The sequence below is a fragment of the Marmota marmota genome, unplaced genomic scaffold (genome assembly GCF_001458135.2).
Source record: "Marmota marmota marmota unplaced genomic scaffold, marMar, whole genome shotgun sequence".
Taxonomy (NCBI): Eukaryota; Metazoa; Chordata; class Mammalia; order Rodentia; family Sciuridae; genus Marmota; species Marmota marmota.
In genome coordinates this window covers 3,795,324-3,817,637 of record NW_026000026.1, presented here as the reverse complement: position 1 = coordinate 3,817,637, position 22,314 = coordinate 3,795,324, and the positions used below count along the sequence as shown (strand labels likewise).

At 43.7% G+C, this 22,314-nt stretch overlaps 2 protein-coding genes across 4 annotated transcripts in view; one reads left to right on the top strand and one right to left on the bottom strand.

Moving 5' to 3' along the window:
- The window catches only part of Stk4 (serine/threonine kinase 4), a 99,806-nt gene extending 99,607 nt beyond the window's left edge, over positions 1–199 (bottom strand). The window contains exon 1 of one of the 2 annotated variants that reach the window (XM_015478824.2): positions 58–199. In XM_015478824.2, coding sequence (XP_015334310.1) covers positions 58–92 — 35 coding nt within the window. In that variant the 5' untranslated portion in view covers positions 93–199. The remainder of the gene's footprint in view (positions 1–57) is intronic. The other variant, XM_015478814.2, reaches the window with a different exon arrangement.
- Positions 200–3,253: 3,054 nt separating this feature from the next.
- Positions 3,254–21,163, top strand: Tomm34 (translocase of outer mitochondrial membrane 34). Of its 2 annotated transcripts, none has more exons than XM_015478792.2 (7): positions 3,254–3,500; positions 7,675–7,774; positions 8,881–9,033; positions 12,028–12,188; positions 15,219–15,366; positions 19,825–19,951; positions 20,843–21,163. In XM_015478792.2, exons 1-7 carry the CDS (start codon positions 3,374–3,376, stop codon positions 20,855–20,857), a joined length of 831 nt encoding a protein of 276 aa, XP_015334278.1. In that variant the 5' UTR covers positions 3,254–3,373; the 3' UTR covers positions 20,858–21,163. The 2 variants fall into 2 exon arrangements, with proteins under 2 accessions (XP_015334278.1, XP_015334273.1); XM_015478787.2 differs by having other exon boundaries at positions 3,255–3,500; positions 20,187–21,163.
- Positions 21,164–22,314: the final 1,151 nt, after the last annotated feature.

Sequence of the window (22,314 nt, the reverse complement as noted above, 5' to 3'; positions counted from 1 at the left end):
GTTCCCGCCTTTCCCTCTCTCGCCCCAAGCCCGTCCTCTCATCCAGTGGCCCCTCACCGGCGCGGCGGGTTCCTCAGCTGCACGGTCTCCATGGCGCTGCCGGCAGCGGCCCAGCCCCGCTCACTGCTCCATCCTCCCCCGGACCTCCCCGAGCCCGCCCCGCAGACCCTCCCACACTTCCGCTTTCTGCCTCTACCGGAAGCGGCGTGAGGCTCGCGGGCTGGGCGGAGCCGCGGGGAATTGCTTCTGGATCACGTGGTGCGGGAGTGCGTCACATGGTGCTGGCCCGGGTGAGCCGCGGAGACTCCTAGCGGCGGAGTGCTCAGTGGGCCCGGGTGTGTGGAGGCAGCAGTGTGGGTGCGTAACGCTTCGCCGAAGTCTCTGTGGATTCCCCGGGCTGGGAACCCATCTCTGCTTCAGAGTTTCCCCATTTCAGAAGCAGATACTGCGGTTTCTAGCGAAGCACAGACTCCATAAGGACTGTTGATTTTTTTTTTTTTTTTGAGCCGGGTAACGGTACTGGACCCAGGGGTCCTCCCTCTACCGTTGAGCTACATCCTCAGTTCTTCTGAGAGAGGGTCTCGCAAAATTGCGCAGGCTGTCTCCTACTTGTGACCCTCCTGCCTCAGCCTTCCAAGTAGCTGGGATTACAGGCTGGGCCGCCACACCCAGCAAAACAGTAGGTTCCTAACAGGCCAAGTTCTACACATTTTGGAGAGTCGCTGCTCCAAGTATCCTTGGAGGTATTTGTGGTCTTCTACTTCTTCACTAGTTGAACTCTAGTTTCAGCTGATACACAAAAACATCCCTCCTTTGTCCTCTTCCTAGGATTTTTCTGTAATGGACTGACGTGATGGCCTCTTTCCACAGATTCAGCCCAGTAGTGCCCAGTAAATATTTCTGCAGTAATGAAAATGTTCTGTGTATGTGCTGTCCAAAATGGTAGCCACTAGTCTTACCTGATTAATGTGAATGAAAAAACGAATTTTAAATTTTATTTAAATCTAAATAGCAAACCTCAGCCAAGCACAGTAGGTTTATTCCATTGCATACATTTTTGCATGTCTTTTTTATTTATCAGCTGACATATCTTTGGGTTGTGACTTTTTAGCAGGTGACTTCCCCTCCCATACTGAGGATTGAAGTGTGTGTGGGGGGGTGCTCTACCACTAAATTACATCTCGAATCCTTTTCAGTTTGAGACAAAATCTCCCTAAATTGCCCAGGTCAAACTTGTGACCTTCCTGCCTTGGCCTCCCAAGTCGCTGGGATTACAGTGGCAGCTGACAGATTTTCAACTCAGAGTTAACCATTTCATCAAGGCCACATTGTGTATGCAGCTCTACTAGGGAAGGAATAGGTATGTAACTGTAGTCTTAGTGGGCTAATGTATACAGGTGTTATTGGACAATTATTTGTAGAATTTATTTCATTTAAACACTTTTTCCCACTGTTAACTGGTAGTTCCTTTAAACAGATTGAGAGAATATTGGCAAGTAAAAATGTGTTAGAATTAGGATATGTCTTTATTTGCACAATCCAGGCTCAGCCAATACTTTTATATGTTGATTCAAAACCATGAGCCTGCCCAGTGTGGTAGTGCACATCTGTAATTCCAGCTACTCAGGAGGCAGAGATAGGAGGATCACAAATTCAAAGCCAGCCTCAACAACTTAGTGAGACCCTTAGTGAGACTCTCCAAAATAAAAATGTTTTGTGGCTGGGGTTGTGGCTCAGTGGTAGAGCACTTCTCTATCACACATGAGACAACTGGGTTCGATCCCCAGCACCACAATAAAAAATAAATAAATAAAGGTATTGTGTTCATCTACAACTAAAAAAATTTTAAAAAATAAAAATATTTTTTTTAAATGACTGGAGATGGGATGTAGCTCTGTGGTAGAGCACCTCTGGTCTAATCCCCAATACCAAAAAACAAAACAATTAAAAGGCTGAAAACAATTTGGGGGATGAAAGTGTAAATATCATCATAATTTGTCAATTTAAAATTCTGAATAATTCTCAACTCAGGTTGTCTTGCTCTGTTTGGGCTACTGTTAACAAAATACCATAAATGAGAAGCTTATAAATGATAAATTTATTTCTCACATTTCTGGAAGCTAGAAACCCAAGTTCAAAGCACCAGTTGATGCAGTGTCTGGTTAGGGACCTCTTTCTGGGTTCATAGATGACTCCTTTTTTGCTGTGTCCTCATATGGTAGAAGTGGCTCGGAGGCCTCTAAGACACTGATTCTATTCATGATGGCTATGCCTCCACAATCTAATTACTTTCCAAAGGGCCTAATACCTCCTAATACCACCACCCTAGGGGTTAGAAAGGATTTAAATATGTGAATTTTGCCAAGAGACATTCATGCTAGGTGCCAGATCCTATTAAATCTTAGACAAAAATGAAGAGGACCTATTCCTGCCTTCAAAGACCTCAGTGTTTGAGGAAAACTATACTGGCACTCAGGGACTGATAAATGATAAAATAAGGATAAACCTAAGGACCAATGGCTGAGGAGTGACATGGGGCAGGGGCAGGAATGGAAGATGATGTTTGAGCTGGAAATTCTAAATTGTTTCAGGATTAGGTAGAAGTGTTTGGAAAGGAATTCCAGAAGGGGATAACAAGGAAAGGCTAGCAGTAAGAGAAAGAACTTAGTGTTGCCGGTAGCAAAGAGATTTTTTTTTTTTTTTTTTTTTTTTTTTAAAAAATCAAGTAGGACAGAGAGGGACATCAGATGAGGCTTGAAGTATAAACTTAGGCACTTTCAGTTCCAAGTCTTCACCCCTCAATCTGTGCATTTATTTACTAAATCAGTATCTACAGTGTATGAGGTGTGAGGTTCTTTCTAGCCTTAGGGCTGTTGCACTTGCTCCCCCTTTGGAACAGCATTCCCTTCTCAGGTCTCAACCTAATTATTACTCGCCTAGAGATGCCTTCCCTTGCCCCGCATCTAAAATAGCGCCCACGTGGTCACTTTGTATGGCATTATCCTAAAGAGCACTAATCGCATTATGAAATTAGCGTCTTCACTTGCTCATGATTTAATTGCTTGTCACGCCACTCCAGAACGTAAGTGCCCTGAGAGCAGACATCCTCCTTATTGGCCTCATCCAGAGCGCCCAATTCCCCAGCTGCCAGTTGGGTAATCTCCAGCCACCTCGCGAAGCAAACAGAGGTTCCAAACTGAGCACGCGCAGAGGGCGGGGCGCTACGGGTCTCGGGTTGGCGAAGGCCGCGCCCCCTCGTGGCCGGGTTTGCTACCGGACCTAAATAGTCGCAGCCGGTGCTTCCGCCCGGACGCCGTTTCGCATCACTCAGGGGGAAACCGAGGCGGCCCTCGTGTGCCCGCCCGGCTCCGGGATGGCCCCCAAACTCCCAGACTCTGTGGAGGGGCTCCGCGCCGCCGGCAACCAGAGCTTCCGCAACGGCCAGTACGCCGAGGCCTCCGCGCTCTACTGCCGCGCGCTGCGGTTGCTGCAGGTGCGAGGTATGAACCCGCCCCCCGGTTCCTCCTCCGGGCCCGCTTTCTCCAGTCCCCACCAGCACCCGGCCTCACTGTATTCAGTGTTTCTGGGGCTGGCTCTCTCCGCGGCGGACCGACCCCCCGGGCCCTCCCGTTAGTTCCCGGTCCCTTCCCGACTTTGGCATTCGACGAGAAACTTCCTTGGCCCTTCCTTTCCACCTGCTCTTGAACTGCCTTCTTGGTTCTCATCTTAAGTTTTCCGGCCTCATTCTGATCCCTGAGGATATAACTGAATCCGCTTACCCCTCAGCTGTTGATTTTTCAGTGAATATTTGTTGAGCATTTGTTATATTAAAGACGGTTATTGAGGTAGGGGGTCTTAAGCTACTAAAGAAATAAACGAGACATCTGAGATAATGAGGGCTATGAATGAAAGAGAATCTGCCTCCTCCATTGGAAATTGGGAATAGCCTTCACCTGATGAGAGTGGAGGCTGCGGACTCCCATCCAAAGCTGAAAGGCATTAAAGATGATGTCTAGGGGAGACTAACTAAATCTACAAACGTACAGTTCTTGTCTTTTGTCACTTCCCTGTCTTTTCTTCTTTAAAAATTCTGCCCACCTTCAGGATTTTCAGTTCAGTTTGCTCTGTCTTCCTTCGGAGCTGGCTTTGAATACAAACTATTTTCCCAACTGATTGACTCCAAATGTTTCTGAAGCAGTAAGCTTTATGGCCCAGCCTCTTTCCTCCCTGGTGATTTTAGAGCTGCCCAGGAACATAAAGAAGACATGAGGAAATGATGGATAGAGTTGACTGAAGCACTCCTTTAGTTGTCAAGGACAACTCTGAAGAAGAGATACTTGAGGAGATATCTGAATAAGAAGCCCAGTACACAAAGTTTAGGGTGCCGAACATTCCAGGGGGAGGAAAACGGCTATTAGAAAGGCCGGGAGAGAAAATAAGCAAGGTGTGTTCAGAGTTAAAGTATAGTGAGCCTCTGGAGGGAATAAGAAAGACAGGAGGTAGGTAGAACCTTGTTGTAAAGCTGTTTTAATCCTTAGGAGTTTGGGTTTTATTCCCTGCTGGAAAGCTATTGGAGAGTTTTAAACAGAGGAGTAGCATATTCCCTTCTCTCGGCCTCCAGTTCATAGCAACAGACCTTTGCACAAAGTAGCTTCTCCAGAGTATCTTATTCAGGAGTCCCCATTTGTTAAAGCTTTGATTTTTGAGGACAGCCCTGGATGGATTCTCTGTAAATCACTTTTTAGTACCTATTTCCTTTTGCCTGTCTTTTTCTCGTTTTCTCAGCCAGCATTTATTGAATTCTTTACTGTGTGCTAAACATAATAAACATTATCTTATTTATCTTTTTTATGACCCTATGGATAAGACACCCATAGATGAAGAATCCAGAAAAATTAAATTGCCTACCCTAGGGTTACACACTGAGGACATGTCAGAGCCAGGATTTGAATATGAATCTGGCTGATTGCTAAGTCCAAATGTTTAGTCATTTAGCTAGACTTCTTCCAAAATTCCACATTTTGTTGAAACTTTCAACAATTTCAAGTTATTTAACCCCTTTTTTTTTTTTTCTGGAAGCCTTCTCTTTAGGCCCATTTCCTCATGTCAGCCTCACTTGAGGAAGTTGCTAAGGAATCTGAGATATTGATATTTCTGCCTCCCCCCCCCACTATAACACCCTAGCTAGCCTGGAGTTTAGACTTAGCGGGTACCAAAGTTTGGTTCTGATCCTGCTACTAATTTTCTAGGTAATTTGTGGATAATTGCCTTCATTTTTCTGATGTTTTCTTGATTCTGAAAGAAGCTCAGGGAGCACCCTAACACAATGAACCCTTGCAGCAAATCTGTAAAGTGATATCTTTATGTGGTAGGTGAGCACACAAGATCTGAGGGGTTGAATGACTTGCACAGGGTCACAGCTGGATTGTGGTTTCTTCTCAGCTGTATGTGTGGGGGAGAAGTGGGGGGAGAGGCTGGGGCCACACATGCTAGGTAAGCTCTCTATCACTCCTCCCAGTCCTGGATTTTAGGTTCTCATGCACTTTCCAGCACACCAAGCTATTTCTGAGTAACTTGAGATGGATTACAGGTTTTAAGTGTTTGTACTTGCTCCTTAAGTACAGGAGGTATTTTACTTATCCTTTGTTTTAGTCAACTTTTTTGCTGTTGTAACTAACAAATCTGACAAGAATAATTTTAGGTAGGAAAGTTTATGTGGGGGCTCATGATTCCAGAGGTTTCAGTCCATAGATGGCCAACTCCATTCCTCAGAGCCTGGGATGAGCTAGAACATCATGGCAGAAGTGTGAGGCAGAGAAAGGCAACTGGGAATATATTACCAGGAAGCAGAGAGAGTTCTATTCCCCATGGACAAAATACAGACCCCAAAGGCATGCCCCCAGGGACCTACCTCCTCCTGCTACACCCTATCTACCTACAGTTACCATCCAGTTAATCCCTACCAGGGGATTAATGCACTGATTGGGTTAGGATTCTCATTACCCACTCATTTCACCCTTAAACCACCTTGCATTGTCTCACCCATGAGCTTTTAGGGGACATCACATATCTAAACCATAACATTCCTGTACTGTCTGTCTCAGGCCTGCCAAAGTAAAGAAGAAAAAAAATTGGCTATTAATTATGTTTGTTATTGTTGGTATTGAGTGAAAAATTCAGGTACTAACGTAGTATCGTGATTCTTAGTGAAAGAAATAAGTTTCAGGAGGATAGGCTATAAAATACCACTTAGGGAATGCTTCAGTGGACACGAAACAATATTGTATCTTAACTATGAAAACATAATAAAAGTAAGTAATACTTGAAAATTTAGATACCAGCTTCAGAATCGTGCCAGCCTCTGGGGGAGGGAGCACAGGGATGAGGATGAGGATGGGTAGAGCATTAGCCATCTCAAAAATAAAAAGGTTGGAACCATAATTTTGCTAAATAAAGCAGTGGATATGAGTATTTTAAATTATTTTCTGAATGTTTCAAAATTTTTAAAGGAGTCTGTTTTCTCTCCTTCTGGATATATATCTAGAAGTGGAGTTACTGAGGCAACCATTATTTTCACTGTTTTTCTTGGATTTTTGGAGGGGATGAGGGGGACCAGGGATTGAACTCGACCATTGAGCCACATCCCCAGCCCTGTTTTTTGTATTTTATTTAGAGACAGGGTCTCACTGAGTTGCTTAGCACCTCACTTTTGCTGAGGCTGGCTTTGAACTAGAGATCCTCCTGCCTCAGCCTCCCAAGCTGCTGGGATTACAGGCGTGTACCACCATGCCCAGCTTGTTTTCTGGGTTTTTGTTGTTGTCTGTTTGTTTAATTATGGCCCACGCTAGTGGGTATGAAGGGGTTGAAAATTATATTTAAATGTGGAAATCATTGTAGCCATGGGAAGGGACATGATCTTCTGTGTGCTTATGGGTAGGACTGCCATTAGAGAAATGACTAGTAATGCTCTCCCTGATGGGTAACTTGAGTCCTCCTGATTGAGTTCTCTGAAGTCCTGGCATTCCCAACTTAGTTTTCACGTACCAGGCAAAGTCCTCTCTGACTTGACCAGGTAAAACTGCTTTCATGTCCCTACAACTTTTTTCTTTTTTTTAATTTTCTTTCTGGATATATATGACAGTAGAGTGTATTTTGACATATTATACATACATAGAGTATAACTTATTCTAATTAGATCCCATTCTTGTGGTTGTACATAATGTGAAGTTTCACTGGTGATATATTCCTTACACTTCTTTGGTTAATCTACTTATCAGGCATTTCTCATATTGTTCTTTTCCTTTTCCCCCCCCTTCTATTGGGTTCACATGCTTTCTATAATAAGATACACATCCTCACGTAGTTACAGCTTTTTTTAAATTATTTTTTGAAGCAGGAACCAGCTGTTTCATATTTATCTTTCACCTAGTATCAAGTTCAGTACTAGAATGAATGAAGGAGGAGCTAGTTGGTTCCCTGTGTATGGCATAAAGCTCTGTGTCCCCACTGTTATGTCAGACATGCTGTTCCATCTGGCAGACAAGCCTGATCAGGTTATAGTCATCTCTGCTGCCTTTCCCAAAGCCTAGAGAGCCCAGGTATGAAATGAGTCCCAGTGTCCAGAGACATCCATTTCTGATGATATTCTTTCTGTTCCTGCCTCCACCTGGGTAGGTTCTTCAGACCCTGAAGAAGAGAGTGTTCTGTACTCCAACCGAGCAGCATGCCACTTAAAGGATGGAAACTGCACAGACTGCATCAAAGACTGCAATTCGTAAGTGGCCCAGGGTAACATTGGGATGCCTGAGGGTTTTGGAAGAGGAGATCGGGTGTATCTGGCTTATTTTCTTCTTCAAAAGGATTCCACCAGTCACATCTGTGACAAGTTATTTGGAAGTGTCACTAAGTGACACCCGGCCACTGAGAATGAGAGGCTCCATCCTTGTGACACCTGACTTGTGTCTTTGGAGTCAGCTCTTCTGCTCAAAAAGAAGTAGGGTGGGCAGCTGGACATAGGCTTTGCAGCCTTTATGAGACTTGATATCTGGGGAGAGGTAAGGTTGCAGACCTATGACTTGCTTGTCCAGGTGATTTTCTGGGATGGGTGTAGGTGAGAGGGAAGAAAAGAAAGAAAGATAGAATACAGGTTAACAGATTGTTTATAAAGAACCAAGGAGAGAGAAGGAAATGGGTCTTTATCAGTGAACAGTTGTAAAAGATATTGAACAATTTTTCGTACCTCTTCCTCTCCAGGCCAGTCTAATATCGCTTTATTTCATCATAGCTACAATAGCACATAGCTAAATGTGTTCTCAGATCTGATATCCTGTGACATTGCCTTAGATTTGTGCAGGGATGGTAGACAGGAGCAGAGACATGAGCATGCTCCTAGGGTCTGTGGTAGGTTTTCCTCCTTGAGTGCTCAGATCACTCTGGTGTTTATCATCCTTCTCAGTCCAGAACTGAGTTGCAGAGAGTTGGAGAAATAGTGATTTGCCTAGGATTACATAGTGGCAGAGGTGGAATCCAAATACCATCCCAGCTGACTGCAGAGCCTTTTGGTATTACCACTAGGCCACAGTCTAGAAACATGTTAGCATGAAAGCTGCAAATCTTTAGTTCTTAATTTTGGGGGGAATTGAAGCTATGAAAATTGACATACATGCACACAAATTTCACAGTATTGATTTTTGCCCTCTTCCCCTCCTTACTTCAATCCAGCTTTAAAAGTCTTTATTTACGGTTAAGCATTCTTTGCAGTGTCTCTTGCCCTAGAATTACCTTCAGTATACTGAGTGCTGCAGATGACCCTGACTGAAAGATCTATTCGAGAGCCCTGGTAGTACATCAGGCAGATGATATTTTTGCCTCCTGTTCTAGAGCACTGGCCTTGGTTCCCTTCAGCATGAAGCCTCTGCTGCGGCGAGCATCTGCCTATGAGGCCCTAGAGAAGTATCCTCTGGCCTATGTCGACTACAAGACTGTACTGCAAATTGATAACAGTGTGGCGTCAGCCCTGGAAGGCATCAACAGGTGATTCACATTCATTGTAGGATTTCTCCATGGGGATTTCCTGTCCTCCTCGATTGGCTTTTGGCCATTGCTTCAGTTGTCTTCTGGGCAAGGTCTGTCTATACTTAGAAATTTCCTAAGGAGCATGTGGGTTAAATGAAATGTAGAAAGAGAATCTGCTGTTGTTTTAGCAGGTATTTAAGGAGTCAGAATCATTGAGATTGACTGATTTTTGTCTGGATGTGCAAGTTCATTCACACAGTAACGGTTATTGAACTCTTTAAGGTATTGTGCCAGATTCCATGAGGGGAAGTAAAAAAAGAGATTTGGATCCCATTTGTCCTCAGAGTGCTAACTCTAACTGGGAAAGTAATGCACAAGCATATGCAACCAGGACTCAGCGTGTAGGGATTTTGTTTGTGGATGTAGTTTACAGTATTATATTATGACCCCTCCATGAAGCTCCTCAGGTGAAATGTCTTCCTGGTCTCCTGAGCCATGTTTGGTTTTTATCTCATAAATACCCTCATTTGTATAACTGATTATGTTTCTCCTATGAGGGCTGCTAGAAAACCAAAAAAATAGCAAACCCTTGACCTCCTAGTACACGTTAAGTGTTTTATTTCTTGCTTGACTTTTGTCAGCATCCTGTGTTTTCTGTTTGCCTCCTTTTAATTTCTATCACTCAACAAAATATCAGATCTCACACCAGAACCTGGGCTGCTGACCAAGACTTAACTTTTCCTATCCTCCTAGGGCTGCTGGTCTCAAGAAGACATCAGTAATAGGCACCCTCAGTACATTGTGCTAAGTCACACAGTAGGAGGCAGCACAGAGGGTTCTTAGGACAGAAAGGAGGCCTCTCACCAACTAGGAGGAAGGAGGCCAGAGAAGGCTTTTCAGGGGAGGTGAGCAAAGACTGACAGAAGAGATCTGGAGTAGAGGGTCAGCAAGGCAGAAGGGCAGCATGTACAAGGGTGAGTGAGCCCAACATTTTACAGGAATTGTAAAACATCCATTCCACATGGTGCGGTAGATGGGAAATTCATCTTGGGATGAATTAGTGAGGCCAGGTCACACAGGGCCTGGTGCATGGGGCTGGGACTTAATCCTGAGTGAGTGAGGCATCTTAAGAAGGTTTTTAGCCATGAAGCAACATGAACAGATTTGTGTTTTGTAGAAAAGCTTATTGTTGAGTGATGACATGAAGGAACAAAGTAGGAAGGGAGCATGCAGCAGTCCAGGAGAAGGGAGAGATAGTAGAGAGAAGAGTGGCACAACAGAGGACACTTAGGATCTTAATAGTCTTAGCAAGTGGGGGTGGTGAGAAGGGAAGAACAGCAGAGAACATCTAGGTTGTTGGCCTGTTGCCGTGGAGGTAACTGTGATGTAAGGAAGGCTGTTTACGTTGGTTTGGAGTAAAAGAGAAAAGTAGGCAAGACATAGAAATTTGAGGGTGATCAACACAGAGGTTGAAGATGTGGGAGGAAAAAAAAAAAATAACACCACAGCCAGTATGTAGTGGGAAGAAGATGGAACTTTGAAAAACTCCACCATTTGGGGACTTGCGAAGAGAAGTGGAAGAAAATGTGGGGCATTTAGTTGCCACAGTGAAGGAGTATTTTAAGAAGGGATGGAGATGTCATTAATGTCCGGTATTCCAAGAAGCTTAAGTCAGCTAAACGTATAGTCACTAGTGATGCTGGTGGATGCCATTCAGTGGGGTCAGAAGCCAGATGGCAGAGAGTGCAGAAAATCTGACGTGAAAGAAAGCAGGGGGGGTATAGCTGGGATGGTAGATGGATAGGAGGATTTTATTTAGTGAACAAAGACTTAAAGGGACCTAAATGCAGACAGTTAGAATCAGTAGAGAGAAAGAATGCAGATAAAGGCAAGGGAGATGCTGCTTGAGAGGCAGGAGATGGGGTCCATCCCATCTGGAGGGATAGTCACTGTTGTCTCCGCTATTGTGACAGGAGAGAGAGGAAGGTTTGAGTCCCTGGCAGGTAGGTTTATATTTGGGGTATGAGAAAGTTTGCTTTGAAAAAAGAGAAAGGTTAGAAAACAGCTTAAGAGATTTGATATAGCTAAGTTAATCAGGAAAACAGCTTTGTGACCTTGTTGGAGATCATTAATTTGTAGTAAGATCAGTCTGTGTGATTTTTATCCTTGTAACCCAGGAACATGGCTGTAAGAGCAGAAGTATATGACTATTCATCACATACTTATTAGACCTTAGTGGGTGCCAGGTGATGTGCTAGGTGCTGGAGATCAGTTAACAAAATGGACATGATCATAGAGTAGCATGTTAAGCTGAGAGCCTAATAAGTAGGACTTAGCTGGACCTAGAAGGTGGGAATGGAAAATGGGAGAAATTGTTCCAGGTAAAGAAAAAATAAACATAAGGATTAGGAGGGAATATGGTACATAATAAAAGTGGAAAAGGGGATGCATGTTAACTTAGGGAAATGGGAACCCTGAGAAGTTTTAAGGTTGGAGAATGACTTAAGATTTGCATTTTAGGGCTGGGGATATAGCTTAGTTGGTAGAGTGCTTGCCTCACATGCATAAATCCCTGGGTTCAATCCCCAGCACCATTAAAAAAAAAAAAAATGCATTTTAGAGAAATCTCTGAGCATTATCAGGTGCTTGCATGCCTTTGTACTAGATTCTTTGAGAAAACATAAAACAGAATCTTTCCTTGGGGAGTGTATAATGTTTTGGGGACAGAGCTTAAGTATCCTCAACAAGCAACAGATCACCGCTTTAAAGTTAACATAGTGCGGCCAAGCGCAAGGGAAGGAGTGTCACAGTGGCTGATCTGATAAGGTGTCTGTAGATGGCAGACTCCTGTCCTCTTCGGTGGTGTGTCAGAGGATATAAACAAATGGTTCAGACCAGGAGAGGATCATAACTGGCTTTTCTGAAAGGGCCTACTTCCCTTGGGTGTGCAAAAGGAGGACTATCTTCTTGAACTGGCTGAAAACCTCTCTGCAATCCTGCCTTCCCTTCCAGAATGACCAGAGCTCTCATGGATTCACTTGGGCCTGAGTGGCGCCTGAAGCTACCCTCTATCCCTGTGGTGCCTGTCTCAGCCCAGAAGAGGTGGAATTCCTTGCCTTCAGAAAACAAAGAGTCAACCAAAAACAAATCCAAAGAAACTACAAAGAGCAGAGGTAAGCTGTGACCATCTCCTGTCCAGAGAGCCTTAGACCCTTTCTTTAGAGTAGTTGTATAAAAATTGGCCTTGTTTAGCTGGGTTATAAAAAATAATCTTGTAAACAAAGTTTAAAACAAAACAAAATGAAAAAGTCTTGACTTCTTAAATATCATCTCCTGAGTTGTGCTGTGAGGTGGCAATGCAGCTACCTCATAGCCTTAAGGATGAAACTGTGGGGCGGGCCAGGCTCCAGCCTGGTACATGGGCATACAGTATTGGCTCCCAGTCCTCTGGCAGCATTGAGATGTGTCACTGAGGATGTTTTTGATTACAAGACTATTAAAACAGTGAAATGAATTTATTGGCTCATATAGCTGAAAAGCTCAGGAGAGGTTTGCCACAGCAATTCACTACTTCCTCCACACCCAGTACTAGAGATTAAACCCAGGGGTGCTTTACCACTAGCTACATCCACAGTCCTTCTTATTTTTAATTTTGAGACAGGTTCTTACTGAGTATCTGAGGCTGGACTTAAACTTGCAGACCTTCTGCCTCAGCCTCCCAAGTCATTGGATTACAGGCACCATGCAAGGCCATTACCAGACTCTTTGACTTCAATTCTCAGTACTTCTCTTTGCTCTCTTCTATGTTGTTTTTCAGCTTTGACTTCAGACAGGCTCACCTCCTAGTGATAAAGTAGCTGTACCAGTTCCTAGCTTTCAGCTATGCACCATGCCTCATGACCTAGAGGAAGAAAGAAAGTCCCTTGTGTCCATAATTCACTAGTAAAAGAACATTTTCCCCAAAATCTCTTGGTCAGGCATTGTCTGTCCGTGTCTGTCTGTGTGTGTTTGTCTCTCTCTCCCCGCCACCCCCTGTTCTAATTGATCATAGGCCAGAGGATGAGATTTTTGTGACTAGTTCAGCCCCAAGCTATCTATGCTACTTCCATAACTAGAGGAGGATACACTGTATGAATCTTGGAGAAGGATGAGTAAAAAAACAGAAATCTAGGTAGCCACAAACAGGAGACTTTCCACAGGAAAGCTCTTACAGGAAACCAAAGGAATTAGCCCAGCAAGCTAGGTGCAAAAAGGAGCAAGGCTAAAGCCCTGTCATGTGACCTTTAGTTATTATGGGAGGGCAGAAATTATTTCTTTTTCCAGGCCATGGGTAGCATTCATTCTGGTTTGTGGGAGCCTGGTAAGTGTTCCCCCACTCTTCTCTGGAGTAAAAATGTAGGGTGCTAATAACTAGATGAATTCAGAGCACCTATGATTTATTTTGTGTTAAGCAGTGTGATACAGAAGACAGAGGCAGCCGTGGCTCTCAGGAAGTTCTTGGTCTGTTGAGGACCTGAGACACTTAAGCAGAACATTTTAAAATACAAGTCTTTAGTGTTCAGAAAGTTTGTTTTAAGAGCTGGCTTACGAGTGCTTGCTGGAATCGGGGAAAGGCTCACAGAAGAGATGGTGATGGGGGCGATCGTTTCAGCTGGACCTGGAAAAATGAGGTGAGGTTAGAAGGGAGCAGAATTCTTGGCAGAGACAGTGGAAAGAGTTGGAAAGTAAAAGTGCACAAAGTGAACAGTAGGAATGAGTTATGATTGAAGTAAGGAGTGTGTTGCAGAGCCCAGGAATACCTGGAGCTGTGCGTGTATTGCAGCCCACTGGTTTACTTCTAGAGGAACTCGTGCACACGTAACAAGGACAGAAATGATCATAGCAGAATGAATGTAATAGTAAAAACAAAACTGGAAACATCTCACATCTCTACAGTTAAGAGAATGGACAGATCTGCGTGATATTACAGCCATGAAAGTGAATGAACTACACCTTCATGAATCAACACAAATTATCTTAGGAATATAATGCTGAGAGGGGAAAAAGAAGACCAAATCATATACATAGATTTATGAAGTTCAGAGTCAAAGTAAACAACAAATGGTTTATTGTATATAGGTAAACTACACTTTAAAAACAAAACCAGAGAAAGCACAGAATGGGGATAATAGTTTCCTCCAGGAGTGGGTTGAGTTGGGGAAGGACCTACAGGACCTTAAAGATCCTAGTGTGTTCTGTTTCTTAAGCAGGGGCATGAGTTCCAGAATTTATTTGTTCCTATAATCTTGCCCTTGTTACAAATATTGTAGATGGGCACAATACCTTTATTTATTTATTTTTATATGGTGCTGAGGATTGAACCCTGCACCTCACTCATACAAGGCAAGCACTTTACCACTGAGCTACAACTCCAGCCCATAAATATTGTTTTTTAAAGGCAGTTTTTAAAGATTAAAGAAGCAAGTGATGTAGAACAGATGCCAGAACAATTAACTAGAGCCAAGCAGTAAAGGGCTTGACCACACCAGCATGAGCAGCTTTGAGTTTTAACTTTGTTACCAGATAACAAGGTTGGAGCAGAGATGAACGTGTAAGGTGAGGGAGAATACTCACAGGTTAGATCAAAACAGGAAGTGCAGGTCAGACCAAAACAGGAAGTGCCTGGTCTTCACCACTTTTCTGAAAATCCAGAAACTACAGCCTTTTTGCAGTACTGGGGATTGAAGCTAGGGGCACTCTAACACTGAACTACATCACTAGCCCTTTTTTTGAAATTTTTAAGACAGATTCTTGCTAAGTTGTTGAGGCTGGCCTTAAACTTTATAGGCTTTCTTCACTAGATGCTTGTTTATTAATACTTATTCTTCTGCATGTGTTGGTGAGGAAATTGAAGTCCAAAAGTTCAGTGGTCACGCAAGATGGATTCCAAGTACCAAGTGACAGTGCCAAGACTAGAACCTGGGTTGTTTTTTTATCATGTGTGTGTATTAATATGTTTATAACAGGAGGCTCCAACCTTTTCTGAATGAAAAGTGTTAAATTCTCAGAAACCATTAATCAGGAAGGAGGATCTGCAATGGTGTAGGCAGTCTCTGGGGGAGAGAGGATTATAGACAACTTTGAAGAGATGATACTGAAGAGATCTCATTGATCTCATTTGGCACCTGCTCTATGGTTTTTTCCTCTTCTGAATTTGTATCTAGTGCCTTCTGCTGGGGATGTGGAGAGAGCCAGAGTTCTGAAGGAAGAAGGCAATGAGCTTGTAAAGAAGGGCAACCATAAGAAAGCTATTGAGAAGTACAATGAAAGCCTCTTGTTTAGTAACCTGGAATCTACCACATACAGCAACAGGTATCTTCTACACAGCTGCTGGCCTGGGGGATTTCAGAACATTGAATGATTTGTTCCATAGTCTTCTCTCCAACTGTGGTAGGTTCTTCAGTCCCTAGCGTTTAGTCATATGTTACAACTCAAAACATGTTCATACCAGTTACAGGCACTGTGAGCTAGGCATTGCCGGTGGCATTTGCCCTCTCATAGGGGTAGAAACTAAGGGATACCAAAGAGTAGCCTGGGCTTTGTTAGATCCACTCCCCAAAATTTTCATTAATTACCCCAAGTAAGCATACAGTAAAGTAAAAGCCATGTGCTTACTGAAAACAACTTCAAAATGAGTCTTTGCCTCTCCACCACCCTCCTCTTGTTCCCTTACCCCATGACTTCTCCAAGACCCCAAAATATTGGCAGTTTCTGTCAGAGAACTGGTCCAGAGCCCAGGGAGTAGAATAGTGATTGCCTGGCCTGGGAATAGGAGGGTCACAGTCCAGCCAGAGATATTAGATTTTGTGGGTGGAAGGTTCTTTGGGAGGAGCTGCTATCAGTGACCACTAGCAGTGAAGGCCTTGGAGCCAGAATATCATACCTTTATTATATGAGACTCACTGCTTTACAGTAGTGCTTGGAGGTACAGATACAGGTGATAGGAGGTCTTCCTGTTTTGGAGTTGAGAAAACCAAAGCTCAGAAGGAAGGGCTTTCCTTAGCTCAGGCGGCCCATAAACAGTGATGCCAGAATTGGAGTCTGGCTCCAGTGAGATCTGTTAATATTCTGTCAGAAACTTGACAGTCATCAAGGACTTTATCTCATCCAAATATTGATTATAAAATGTTACAAATCTGTTTCTCCTTTCCTACCAACATGTACTTATCACTCTTGTGTTCACTTATCTTTAATCTGATGCAGGTTTACTATTCCTTATTCAAAACTCTTGGAATAAAATGTGTTTTAGATTTTAGTAAGGTAATACAGTCCATATACTGAATTATGTAAAACCCAGGAGGGAATGGGGCAGCTTACTGAAATTATTAGTTTTTCTTCAGTGAAATATGAAAATTCCATATTCACATGGGATGGCAGAAACTAAGTAGTCTCATATCAGTTCCAGGTCTGGTGGTTTTGTTGCCAAAACAGTTGAAAAGACAAAGCTTGGACTGTGGGATTTTGAACCCTGTGATTTTACTCTCTGGACCAGGGGTGCCTCAATTTGCCAGGCTAACTTAAAAAGGAAGCCTGTAGCCCATTCACTTCACATTTGTGGAAATATCTGGGATAGTACTTTGTTTTGCTTACTGTTTTTTGTTTGTTTGTTATTGGTAATTGGACACCACTGAACAACATCCCCACCTCTTTTTTAATTTTTTGAGACTGGGTCTCACATTGCTAAATTGCCTCAGCCTTGAACTTGTGATCTTCCTTCCTAGTTCAGCCTCCCAAGTTACTGGGATTATAGGCATGCACCACTAAGTCTGGCTTAAATACCGTTCTCTAGGCAAATGTATCTGTGCCATATTGTTTTAATTGCTCTTGCTTTTCAATGTCTTGTAAAGCTGATCTTTGCCCCATCATTTTTTTTTTTTTTTTGTAGCTGCAGATGGATAGCATGCCTTTATTTTGTTTATTTATATGTAGTGCCTCACACATGCCAGGCAAGCAATCTTTCACTGAGCTTCAGCCCCAGCCCCTTCCCCATTATTCTTTTTTTTTTTTTTTTTTTTTTAAATATTTATTTATTTATTTTTTAGTTATCGGCAGGCACAACATCTTTGTTTGTATGTGGTGCTGAGGATCGAACTCGGGCCGCACGCATGCCAGGCGAGCGCGCTACCGCTTGAGCCACATCCCCAGCCCCCCCATTATTCTTAATTGAGGTATCCCTGGCTGTTCTCCTACACCTGTTGTTCCAGCTAAGCATTAGGATCATGTTGACAAATTCCAAAAACTGTTTTGTTGAACAGTTTTTGGTTGTGACTGCATTGAATTTATAAACTTAATTTAGAGGACCAATTACAAAACTGAATTTTCATCCATTGTGACTGAAAGCTTAGCACATCCTGGATGCAGTTGTAATGGCCCACTCATGCATATGCATCTGTGTGGAACAGTGCCTAGTCCTCCGCTTACTCTTTGTGCTAATAAGACTTGAATGCACACCGTCACTTGGTACCCAGCATCTATAACTTGCTATATGGAATGACCCTTCCCTATGAGAATTATTTAGTATTCAAAACAGTAGTTTGGTTTATGGCATAGTCTCATTTTACCCAGATTGGCTAAGAAAGATGAATTAATGAGTATACAGGTAAATAGCTTATACGTGGCAGCACAGGTCTTGTTTTTGGTTTGTTTTTTTGTTTTTTTTTTTTTTTTGCAGTGTTGGGGATAGAACCCAGGACTTTGTGCATATGCTAGCCACACCGCCAGCCGCAAGCCAGATCTTTGTGATCCCAAACTTATGTTCCTTTTTACTCACTCATGTTATATTCCAGACTCCTTTGTAATTTAACCCCTTTTAACTGGATACAAAATCATTCCACTTTCCAAAAATTAAAGGTCTTTGTTTTATAGGCCAAAGTCACTTTTATCATCTTAAATATAATTTTTAGATGTCATATATAATTACATTCATCTTAATATTTATATTCTGAAGTCACTATACAGTACATAATGTTTATATGCTTTGATTCTTCTACTTTCCCAAAACTTGGTTAATTCTTTAAATTGCCAGAGCCCATTGGGAGAAAACCTTAGTTTCCCTAGAATTGCTCTGTGTTCAAAGTTTAAATCAGGGACTACTATTCTAAAACTTAATAATTTATAACAACCCATTTCTTTAGTAGTATGGGGAATTCAGTTGTTCAGATTCACTTGGTTCTCATTTGGGGTCTTTCATTCAGGGTCAGCAAGATGGTAGTTGGGGCTTAGAGTCATTACATGTGTGCCACCCACTGGAATGACATGTGGCTAGGGGACAGAATTGCTACAGCAAGTGCTGGGCATGGTAGTCCATGCCTGTAGTCCCAGCAACTTGGGAGGCTGAGCCTCAGCAACTTAGCAGGGCCTAGCAACACTGACTAGCATGTATAAGGCTCTGGGTTCTATTCCAACATAGTGAGACTGTGTCTCAAAATCAAAAGAGGTAGGAGATGGCTCAGTGGCTAAAAAAAAGGATTCCTAGAGCAAGCTGGCACCTTTTTGTCTCTCATGGCGGCTTTTCCCTATTCGCTGGCTTGGCCTACTCATAGCTTGGTGGCCTCAGAGTAGTTAGCTGCTGACATGGCAGCTCAAGTCTTCATGAGTACGTGTTCTCAGAGACCCAAGGCAGAACCAACAAGGCCTTTATGACCTGGCCTTGAAAGTTGCATCATATCCCTTTCTCTTCCCTCCTCTTGGTCAGCGCAGTCACAGACCCTGCCTGAATTCAAGGGGAGAGAACAGAGTCACAAACACAGCCTCCTCTCAATAAGAAGAGTGCCAGTAAATTAGTACCTATATTTATTTATTTTTTATTTTATTTGGTACCAGGAATTGAACCCAGGGGCACCACTGAGCCACATCCTCAGCCCATTTTTTATTTTGAGACAGGGTTTTGCAAAGTTGCTTAGGACCTTGCTAAGCTGCTGAGACTGGCTTTGAACTTGAGATCTGCATGCCTCAGCCTCCTAAGCCACTGGGATTACTAGCATGCACCACCATACCTGGCTTACACCTGTCTTTAAATTGCTACAGGAAGGTTTTTCTTTAATTTTATATATTCTATGAAATCACCAAAATACTAGATTTTTTCCTTTTTCGGGGGGTAGGGTAGGGTTTAGGTTTTTGTTTTTTTGCAATGCTAGGGGTAGACCCAGAGCCTTGTACATGCTAGTCAATCATCCTACTACTAAGCTGTATCCTCAGCCCAAGTTTTTCCTGTTTGGTTGTTCCTGCTTTTTTAATTCATGATTCTAGAGTTTGTCAGGGAAAAATACTGAACACCCATATACCTACCATCCATATCCTAAAGTATTTTGTTATATTTGCTTTATTAGCCATTTTGTATTCACCATCTCATTATATTCACCACTTACATGTCAGCTTATTATTGATTAGTATTTATGTGTTTTCTCAAACGGTAAATATTTTTAATCTGTAAAGGGGAAGGTTTCAGGATGACTTGACTTTTTCCTAATTGAGGAGAGTGGAGCAGACACAGTAACAGAACCAGATGGAGTCTGGAGTTGTTCAGATTCACTTGGTTTGAACTGGGTCTGGCCCTTAGTAGCTGTGGCACCTTGGGCAACGCTCTTCACCCCCTCTGAGCCAGCTGTAAAAGCTTTTTGGTTTTTTTTATCTGTAAAAAGGGAGTAGGATTGAAGAAGCTACAGTCAGCACAGAGTAGGTTCAACGATCCAGAGGTCACTCCTCACCTACCTCCTGGCTTGCAGGGACCCACAGAAGTGACTAAACCTCTGCGATGGTCTTTCCCCTCAGAGCACTCTGTCATCTGGTCCTGAATCAGGACAAGGAGGCAGTGAAGGACTGCACAGAAGCCCTCAAGCTGGACGGCAAGAACGTGAAAGCACTGTACAGACGGGCTCAAGCCTACAAGTCACTCAAGGTAACAGGGCCTGCCCAAGGTACCAACATAGCTGCAGGGGTTTATGCCATTATTCATTAAGGGTACAGGTGAGGTAAGCGGGTTCCTGCCAAGTTTCTTCTCCTCCAAGGCCCAGGGTCGCTCAGGGCAGTTAGAGGCTGGGTTTTAAGACACTGTTGCCTCAGCAGCTGTCCCCATCCATTTGAATTTCACCTCATCCAGGTCCCTTCCCCACACTTTTCTTCTTCCCCATTAGGACTATAAATCCAGCCTTGCAGACATCAGTAGCCTCCTACAAATTGAGCCCAGGAATGGCCCTGCACAGAAGTTACGGCAGGAAGTTAACCAGAAACTGAAATAAAACCTTAAAGGGCAGCAAGAACCTTTTGTCTGCCCTTCCCAGAGAAGCCAGGGGTGTCCTCCCCTGTAGCCACCCCCGAAACCTAGCATGCCCCACAGGGAGCTTTGAAATACCCTCCTCAGCCCCTCCGACAGCAGTGGCCTCCACCTTTGAGAGGCTTTGCTTGTTCAAGTTAAGCCAGCATAGTCAAGCACAGACATGGTTTCACCACAAAGGTCCTTGCTAGAGCTGAGTGTGAAGCTAGAGCCCTGTTCCCACCCTGCTGCCTCAGTTAGCATATCAGACAAGCAGTCCTCAACAGCAAAGCACTTGGCTTTGTCCCTGCCCCAAGTGTGCTGCAGATTGAATGCTGCCTTTGTAGCTGCATCAGACCTCACCTCTCTGCAGTTAATCTGAACTGAGCTCCTGGGTAGAGGTGGGGGAGAAGCTAAAATCCCTGGCCCACCTACACCCAGAGCGGCCTGTTGAGCTGGTTCTCCAGTGCTGCAGCTGCTGTCCCCACCCTGTCTTGGGCACAGAATTCTGTGTCAGCCCCAGTGCCTTTTTTCCAGGCCCTGCTCTGGTGAGAAGGCAGAGCTGTGTTCCCTAGATGGCTCTGCCCTTGACTCTGTGCTGCTGCCTTCTGCATGGAGGTACCTAAGCTATTGCAAGAGCCCGATGGTTATGGCCACACCTCTTGGGATGGGGAGAGGGGCCTCCTTGAGGTCAGTATCCTTCCATTCTGGGCAGCAATTTGCCTCCCCACCCCCCCTCCCCAAAGTGGTGGCCCCTCCAGGCTTCTTAGTTCGTTGTAATATGTTGAAGTTAATTTGAACTGACTGAATTTGTTGAACTGTGTGTTAAGCTATTGCATTAAAAGGCTTTCTTCTGTACAGAAGTCATACTTTCAATTATGCCTTTTCAGCTTTGCGCCCATTATAGCAGTAACAATAGAAGCTGCTGCTTCTTGTGCTTTCATCTATTTGTTGAACAAATTTACTCAAATGTCTGCATGGGCCAGGTGCTGCATGCAGTGCTGGGGAGGCAACAAAGAATAGACTACCTGCTGTAGGGCTGACAGTCCGGTGGGAAGGCAAGAAGTCATCAGATAATCACCCCCAATAAAGCCACAGCCTACAGAGCAGCATGGAGTAGTCACCAGCACCTTACCTGCCTCCACAGGGAGGTTCCCACAGTCGAGGGAAAAGGGCCCTTGAGGGGGTAAAGCTTGAACGTGTTTTAAAGTGAGAGGTTAACTGGTGAAGGGGGGAGGGCGTTGAAAGCAGTGTGCAGAGACCCAACAGCCTGTGTAAAAGTCCTAGTGGGGAGGACGTGGTGAGGAAGCACAGGGGCTAAAAAATACCACTCAGGTTCACACAACATGGCCTGGAGTAAGGCTGGAGAACTTTAGAATTTGACAGGAATTAAGGGATGCCTCCCCTTCCTGGGCTGTGGTCCTAGTTAAATTAGTTTTACTTCAATGCAGAAGTTTTATGATTAAACAAAGGTTTGTTGGCTTACACTTCTCATCACAAAGGTGATAAGGAACATGAGCTGTGAAAAGAGGTCAGGAGCAGCGCTTAAGCACGAGTCTTTTGCTATCTGAATATTCACAGACCTCTACACTCAAGTTCATGGTAGGAGTCAGACACACCCAATAGGCCCCAGGTGTGGCAAGAGGACCTTGTCAGAGTGGGGAGCCACACCTCGTTATTTCTTTTGGGGCTTCACTGATTTGAGGCAGATTTAGTGGCAACACCCATCACAACCCACATAGAGCTATAGAAGGCACATCTAGACTCAATGGAAGCAGGCAGCCAGGCCTTGGCCTTCACAGGCAAAGGGGCCTTTTTTTTTTTGGTACTTAAATTCCTGATAAACATATAGAATGTCATGGTAAGCTTTGTCATCACCTGTGTTTGAAAGTTATCACCGTCCATCTCCTGAGAGGCTATGAAGATTAAAATTTCTACATGTGATAGGTTAACATTTCTAGGAAAGGGACAGCTATCAATATTACTGTCTTAATAGCCATAAATGAATT

Coding starts and splice junctions, on each gene's coding strand:
- Tomm34 (XM_015478787.2), top strand. CDS start 3,374: ATGGCCCCCAAACTCCCAGACTCTGTGGAGGGGCTCCGCGCCGCCGGC. Junction 7,775..8,880: donor TGCATCAAAGACTGCAATTC/GTAAGTGGCCCA, acceptor CTCCTGTTCTAG/AGCACTGGCCTTGGTTCCCT. Junction 9,034..12,027: donor GCCCTGGAAGGCATCAACAG/GTGATTCACATT, acceptor CTTCCCTTCCAG/AATGACCAGAGCTCTCATGG.